This window comes from Podarcis liolepis, assembly GCF_965112155.1.
Source record: "Podarcis liolepis genome assembly, chromosome: 10".
Lineage (NCBI taxonomy): Eukaryota > Metazoa > Chordata > Lepidosauria > Squamata > Lacertidae > Podarcis > Podarcis liolepis.
Window position 1 is genome coordinate 45292039 of NC_139562.1, and position 7295 is coordinate 45299333.

At 51.9% G+C, this 7295-nt stretch overlaps 1 protein-coding gene across 2 annotated transcripts; it reads right to left on the reverse strand.

Moving 5' to 3' along the window:
• Window positions 1–8: 8 nt before the first annotated feature.
• Window positions 9–5549, reverse strand: DYRK2 (dual specificity tyrosine phosphorylation regulated kinase 2). Of its 2 annotated transcripts, none has more exons than XM_083464249.1 (3): window positions 4451–5549; window positions 3341–3486; window positions 9–1514 (listed from the first exon to the last, which is right to left on the reverse strand). In XM_083464249.1, the coding sequence occupies exons 1-3, from the start codon at window positions 4530–4532 to the stop codon at window positions 1494–1496; spliced, it is 249 nt and encodes an 82-aa protein (XP_083320375.1). In that variant the 5' UTR covers window positions 4533–5549; the 3' UTR covers window positions 9–1493. The 2 variants fall into 2 exon arrangements, with proteins under 2 accessions (XP_083320375.1, XP_083320376.1); XM_083464250.1 differs by having other exon boundaries at window positions 9–1978; window positions 4451–5548.
• Window positions 5550–7295: the final 1746 nt, after the last annotated feature.

Genomic DNA, 7295 nt, shown 5'->3' on the forward strand with positions numbered 1-7295 from the left:
ACTTAAGGAAAGTGAAAACAGGTAATGTTCACAGGTAAATGTTGTGAGAGTGGGAGGGCATGTTGCTCTAAGCAAACAGGCAAGGGAAATCATATTCGCTTCAGCATAGCATGGATACGGGAAACAGATGGGATTATGAAGACAAGGTAGCAAAGAGACGAGGATGTGGAGATTGGAGAATAGATGTTGTGCCATTGTTATCATTCACTTACAAAGTTTCTTTAAAACAAGTGAAGTGCTTTAATCACAATATCCCAGTGAGTTTTCATTTCCATTTTACAGATGGGGCTGAGGCCAAGAGAGACTTGTTAAAGACCACCTACTAAGTTTTATGGTTGAACAGGATTCTGAACGCCAGCTACCCAAGGCCAAACACAGGGTGCTAAACACAGGATCAGGTTAGGAAAGAAAACAGCTGGACTGAAAGAGAACACTAGGAGCAAATAATCTTAAAGGAAAGTGAGTGACGGCCCCTCATACAGGATAAAAAACTCTGATCAGAGACTTTCAGTGCAATAGAAGCGTTGGGGGAGGGAACAAAGCCATATCGTCTGAGAAAGCTCCACTCATAACACAGTCGTCCATCTGCTTAGCAACACAGGTTGCCATAAATACAGAGCACAAGCCAAAGCTTCTTTTAAGGCAAACAGCACTTCCCCATATGAGATCACTTAGGCATTTGAGAAATCTCCCATCTCTGGCTTCAGACTCTCATATTATTCTATGAGTAAAATCAAACTAGGATCAAGTCTGCTAAAGGGACAAAACTGTAGGAGAATTTGAATGCAGACCATTAATAACCTATTGAGTAAGAAGAGTGACAGCAGATTCTCTTTTGAGGATTGTATTTTCTTTTAAGAAGGGGATTATTGAATTCATGGGTTAGCTTTATTCAAGGGGGAAGTTGTACCTCTCCCTGTGTGGCATCAACCTTTCCAACTTTGCAAGTCTGGAGAAAACATATGTAGGTGGGATCAGATTGTTGTCATCAAGGAGAATCCAGACCCACCGGAAAGATCTTCAACCACTCGAAGAGCCCCTTATGGTTGAACCTTTTAGTCATTGCAAATCCATGGGAGAAAAAGCAAAGGAAAATGCAAATTTCCACATGCTTTCCCCTGACCTAACACTGCATCCAGCCATTTCACTCCTTTTCACCTTCAGGAAAGTTAAATGGACCTGAAATGTTTTGGTCTACAGGCACTTCTAAATAAAAGGTAGCCCTTGCTCAGGATTTGAGCATAATCAACATGTATTTTTGCATGGCAACACTTACCATGTGAAATATACAATATTCCCCACTATCTGCAATCACCATACTACACGCAAGTCACACTACTTGCATGCATCCACTACCATATAACATGTATGCATCCTTCTTGATGTAATACATGTATATTTAAGGCCACTGAATGATCATCTTAATGACCCTGGAACACTGGAAGTGCAATGCTGATGTCCAAATGTGGATATGTCCTCCCTTGCATCAGGTCTTAATTGGACCAGGTTTGGCTCTGGAATTGATTTTCGGTATTAGGAATCACTCTAAAAATGAGGTACGTCTATTACAAGAATACTGTCTCTGAACATATGCTTCCTTTTCTCCTCTGGCCACAGCCACTACACATATCTGGGAGGAAAGGGATTTCCAGGTCAAAGACTTGCAGCCCAATGTAAGCCCTGCAATGTTTTTGTTTGCAGAAATTAAGCACCACCCATCCACAATTTATCTTACATCTAAGAAATCGCATCAGTCATACCTTTAAAAAGTTTTTAAAATTCCCGAAATGCAATTGCTACATCAAAGGAATATAGAGGACCAGAGCTTTCATGGAAATGAGCGTTACTTTTCTTTTTCAGGTTCAGTGCTGCTGCTACACCACCGTTATACAGGTTATTTCTGGCCTGACGGACAATCTTTCTCCACCCTTCATAATCATCAAGCTTGGGAGATTGCATCCCAACAGATTAGCTACAACTGGAAGATAAGGTGAGAAACCATAGCCCTGTAAGTAATTCCACCAGATAACACCCATTTGCCTAATTTAACTGTGTTTACAATCACAATGCCATTCTCTCACCCACTTAGTGGCCCCGCTGTTCCACTAGGAATGGGCAATCTATCCAAAAAGTTCTGACAATTAGGAGGGGAAACTTAATTTTTCAGTCTGAGAAAGAAGGCCACTCTTCAGTGATGAAGTGGTTAGCCTACTTTCCAAAGCTGTTTCTGCCTCTTTTCTCCAGACACTCATTCAACCATGGAATAGGCTGAAGCGTGAAGGGGGGTCTGCCTTATGAAGAGAAAGGAAGTCCTAGAAAGCATTGCAGCACCCAAACCCACAGTGACTCCTCTCAGTAAAAACACAAGGACTGCCCTCCACACAATGGTGACTGGCAGAGTAGTTTCTTTTACTCTCCTGTTGTTTGAAATCTGTGGAGCACAGACTCGGATGCAGTTCATGCCCCAGGTTTGCAGGTTAAGTAGACAAAAGTCTCTCACTTATAGAGACCCATGTCTCATAGGGCAGTTTCAGGGACAGCTCCAGCAAACTAACCCTCCCCCCCCCCACCAGGGAAGACACTTGTTGCTTGCACTGGGAAAAGTGGCCACAGCAGATGTGATAGAAGCACACTGACATGACTCACGCCACAGGTGACCTGACCTGACCGCTCTTCCACCTCCACCTCATCACACAGTGGTGCTCTCCAGACTCCTCCACCCAGCAGAGGAACAAACAGCACCCCCACCCACCCACTTACATGAAGCAAAGACTGGCTTGCCACAAATTTGGAGCAAGTGAAAAAACACACATTGCCACCTGGAGAGTGGCGGTGGGAGGGAGGGGCGTGAGACCATTAAACCCAGAGCCTAACATTACCTAAGTGGCCCACGGTGCCACAGGGAAGATTCAATGAGGGCAAGATCCCTAAGCAGCTGGGAAAGTTGCCTTCTCCCTCCTCTTTCCCATCTCCACAGAATTACCTGTTGAAACCAGACCGGTAACAGGACCAAGACGTGTTGAGACATGCTGTGGATAATTAATAGGGCTCCTCCATGCTCAGCCGGTGTCCTTCCTCGGCTCATTCACAGATCCCACTCAGACAGGCTGGCTGGCAGCCTGACTGTACCTAGCACATTTATTGCTATTAATACTCGGGAGAGGAGGAGCAATGAGGGGGGGGTGTCTGGTGGAGGGGGGAGGCTTAGGAGAGGCTGGCACAGTATTTTGAGAATGGAGAGGGCTAAGCTGGAGGGGTTAAGGGCTGACAGGCTTCACTTCCCATTGCAAATAATAAATCCAGCCCCCCACCCCACCCAACTCCCCACCCCGTGTCTCACCGTGTGGGCGGCGCTGCTGGGCTTGAGCGGCGGCAAAGCGATGGGGGATGGCGGCCCGGTCCCCGCGCCCGCCCGGGAGGCCCCTCCGGCCCCGATCCCCGGGGAAGGCTGGAACTGGCGGGCGCTGTCGCCTCCTCCCCGGCTGCCTGCGGAGGAAGGGAGAAGAGAGCTGCTGAGCGCCGCGGAGAGCCGAGCGAGGTCGAGCAGGCTTCGGTTCAAAGGCAGGGGAAAGTGGCTCAGGAGATGGGCAAGGGAGCCGAAGGAGCCCCCTCCCCACCAGCGCCCCTCCTCCTCTGCTCCCCCCGCCTGCTGCCATCGCAATACTGTTTGCGGGATCATGAGGGGCTAATCCACAAACGTGGCACCGCCACCGCCAGAGCACACGCGCCGAGAGGAGTCCGGGAGCGCAGAGGGCTAATGAGAGCGGTGGCCATCGCTCGTTAACCCAGTTAAACCTTTCATCCGCGATTAACCCACAACCATTAGGAGCATAAGTGGGGAGCCAAACTGGATTTGCTCGGCGCGATCCCCCCTCCCTCCCCGCACCGTCTGTCTGGCTGTGAAGAGGAGGGCAGGAATTAGCGCCTCCAATCCGTTTCCCAACCTCTCGCCTCTGCCTCGAGGCAACTAGACCAACCCTCTCCCCAGAAACAGCAACATCACCTCGGTCTCCCCACCCCGATTATCAGTGCGGAATCGGGAGGACAGGAACTCTCCCCTCCCGCTTTCAAGGCAGCCCTTTCTCTGGGAAAAATATAAACACACACACACACACACCCCGTCGTGCTCGAGTTGTCCTTCCCCACTTGCGAACTGACCCAAACTTCCCGGTTCGGGAGAGAAAAGCTCGCTGACTTGCGAGGCGCTTCCCAGGCCGAGCGCAGGAAGACTTTGATGGGGCGGAGGGGAGAGACAGAGCAGCAGCAACGTGCAGAGACGTGTCTTCCCCGCACACGACCACTTTTGGCGGAGCAGCTGAAGAGAAAGGATGAAGCGCGCACCCGCTAGGGCTCGGTCTGCAGCGCTCGGCCTGGGCTGGGGGGGGGGGGGCAAAGGGGCATCGGTAAGTGAAAGCGGTTCGCTCCTGTGCCCACGCCTCGTCCTCCTTACCGGCTGGGCACGAAGCAGCCGCGGCTCCGCCGGCTCCCGCAGCCCCGGCAGCACTGGCAGAAGGTTTCCTGGTGGTTAACATGGCCGCTGGAGGAGAGGGGAAGACATTTCAGGGCTGCTGCTGCTGTTGCTGCTGCCGCGGCGGCGGCTCCTCCTGATCTTTGCCTCCTCCGCTCCGCCTCGGCCTCTCCGACCCTTCTCCTCGCCGGCGGCTGTGGCGGCGGCGGCGGCAACCACGACACCCCGCAGCCGCGCGCTGCTCCGCGGCATCCGTCTCCCCCCCAAGCCCGGGCCCGCCGGGCAACGGCCCCCCCTGGCCCGAGCCCCCTTGTCTTCCTCCTCTTCCTCTTCGTCGTCGTCGCCTCCTTTCTCCAGCGGCAACAGAGGCGGCGGCAGCAGCAAAAGCGCCGCCGCCGCCCCCCGGCCCAAACACATCACCCCGCCAGTTTCCAGGATCCCCGAGTCCCTTCGCGTCAGGGAACGGCGGCGGCGAGAATCCCCCCCTCCTCCTCCGCCTCCTCGCTCCTCTCAGCGACAGGAACAAACCAAGCCCGCCCTGAGTGCGAGGGGGGGGGCTGCAATCTCCGCCCCCCGCTCCCCCTTCTTCTCCTCCCTCCCGTCTAACGCAGCCGCGCAAGCCTTTCCCGCCGCCTCTGCGCGCCCGGGGCGCTTTCACTTTCAAAGAAAAACCCAACAGGCCGCGCGTCGTCGTCGTGGGGCGGGCGAAAGAAAACTGAGGCGGGAGGAGCAGCAGTCTCCACCCCGCCGGGGAGGGAGGGAGGGAGGGGGGTTAGCAGCAGCAGCAGCCCGATGTCCTCCCTGCCCTCTCGCCTCGCCTCTCCCGGCGGTGCTGCAGCTGTCCTCGGCTCGGCGGCGGAGCTGGAGGGACCGTCCCCTTCCTCTCTCCCTCCCTAGGAAGTGTGGTGGGGAGATACGAGCGAGTGGGGAAGAAGCGAGGGGCGGAGGGCACGGCGAAAGGGGGAAATGAGGGGAGCTGGGCAGCCCCCACTTCATGCTGGTCACAACACACACAGAGGCCACTCCGTGACTGGAGTCCGTGCAAAAAGCCCAGCCTCTTCTCCTCCTTCATGTTTCTAAGCCCCTTGTCACCTGCTGCCCTACACGCCTCGCTGGGTCCGCGCAGGAAACGCCCGCTATTCCCCCTCAGGCCCATCTCCGCAGCGAGCGCGGGCGACGCTCGGCCCTCGAGGGGGCTTCGAAGGGGTGGATGGTGGGCGCCTGGGAAAGCCAAGCCGAGGAGAGGGAGGGAACGAGTCTTGGGGCAGGGAGGGAAAAGAGGTGTGAAGCGCTGGAGGGCAGCGGGAAGAAACGGCTGCTCGACAAGGGATCCCTGAGGGAGCAGCCTTGAACGAAGCTGCTTTCGACGGGCTGCTTTCGGAAGAAGGTCAAGGCAAACATGCAGGAGGCGGAGGAAGAGAGATGGGGTTGGGACAACGTTTTTTGTAGCGTGCCCTTGATTCTGCTCGGTCAGAGGGGGAAGTGTTGGAACTTCCCTCCCGAAATCGGATCCCTGGGATGGGTTGCATATTCGTCCACGTTTTCCTTCCATTAAACAGCTGGCAGACAGGACAGCGACCCCAGAACCCTCTTCCAGCTCTATATGTGGCTCCTGGTCCTCCTCTTCCTTAGAAAGCCAAGTAAATACAGTGGTACCTCGGGTTACATACGCTTCAAGTTACAGACTCCGCTAACCCAGAAATAGTGCTTCAGGTTAAGAAATTTGCTTCAGGATGAGAACAGAAATCAGGCTCCCGTGGCGCGGCGGCAGCAGGAGGCCCCATTAGCTAAAGTGGTGCTTCAGGTTAAGAACGGTTTCAGGTTAAGTACAGACCTCCAGAACGAATTAAGTACTTAACCCGAGGTACCACTGTAAGGAGGGAAGTCAGCTCGCGAGAGCAAGAACAAATGTGAAACATAATGTATGTGTATGTATAGTATGTAACTAAAAATGCAATAAAGATAATCTAAAAAAAAGAAGTAGTAAGCAAAATCGCCCTCCTGTAGGTGTGGTCAGGGGAAAAAAGACCTTCTCTGCCTGCAGATGTTTGTAAACAGGTGGATACCCAAAAAGGGTAAACAGAGTTTCCCCTCTCTGCTAGGCAGAAATGAGAAAAAGTTCAGAGTGCAAGAACGTAAACTAGAGGGAATCACAAAAGCTTTCTATTGGGCTTTGAGCTCTGTCAGTGCAAGAAAACTGTTAGCATCATGCAGGGCTTGTTTTCAGTAGGAAACAGGGATTTCCCCATTATTTTCCCATTGTGCAAACCAATAAATAAATGTCCAAGCAATGAAGCTGCATTGTGGGCAACACTTCAAATGAAGAGGGGAGGAACATGGTTAAAAACACTTGATGGCAGATGGAGGGAGGCCATGGTCAGCTGAGGGACGGGATTATTATATGTGGAAAGGCTGATAAGTATGTGTGGGTTAAGGCACAGTTCAGCCAAAAGGGGCCAGGAAATGACTCTATTTATGTACTGAAATGGTTACAAAATATTTTCCCTACAGTTAGGGAGGGGGGAATTTGAATTAGTTCTCAATTAAAGGCAAATCTACCGTATTTGCGTTCCCACTGCCTCAAAAATACATGTGAATACATGAAGCCATCCTTCAAAATTCACATCTCCAAATTTCGCAATGCAGTTCTCAGAATATTGTGTACAAAATGCAAGTACTAAGGTAACAAAAAAAAGTCCCTTTAAAAATGCATATATTGGTGTAAATGGCATACAAAAATGGATCCTAGTGGGGAAAATATAAATAATAAGGAAAATATGCATTGCAAAAATATTAGGAGAAATTTGTACTAAAATGCTGGTGAAGT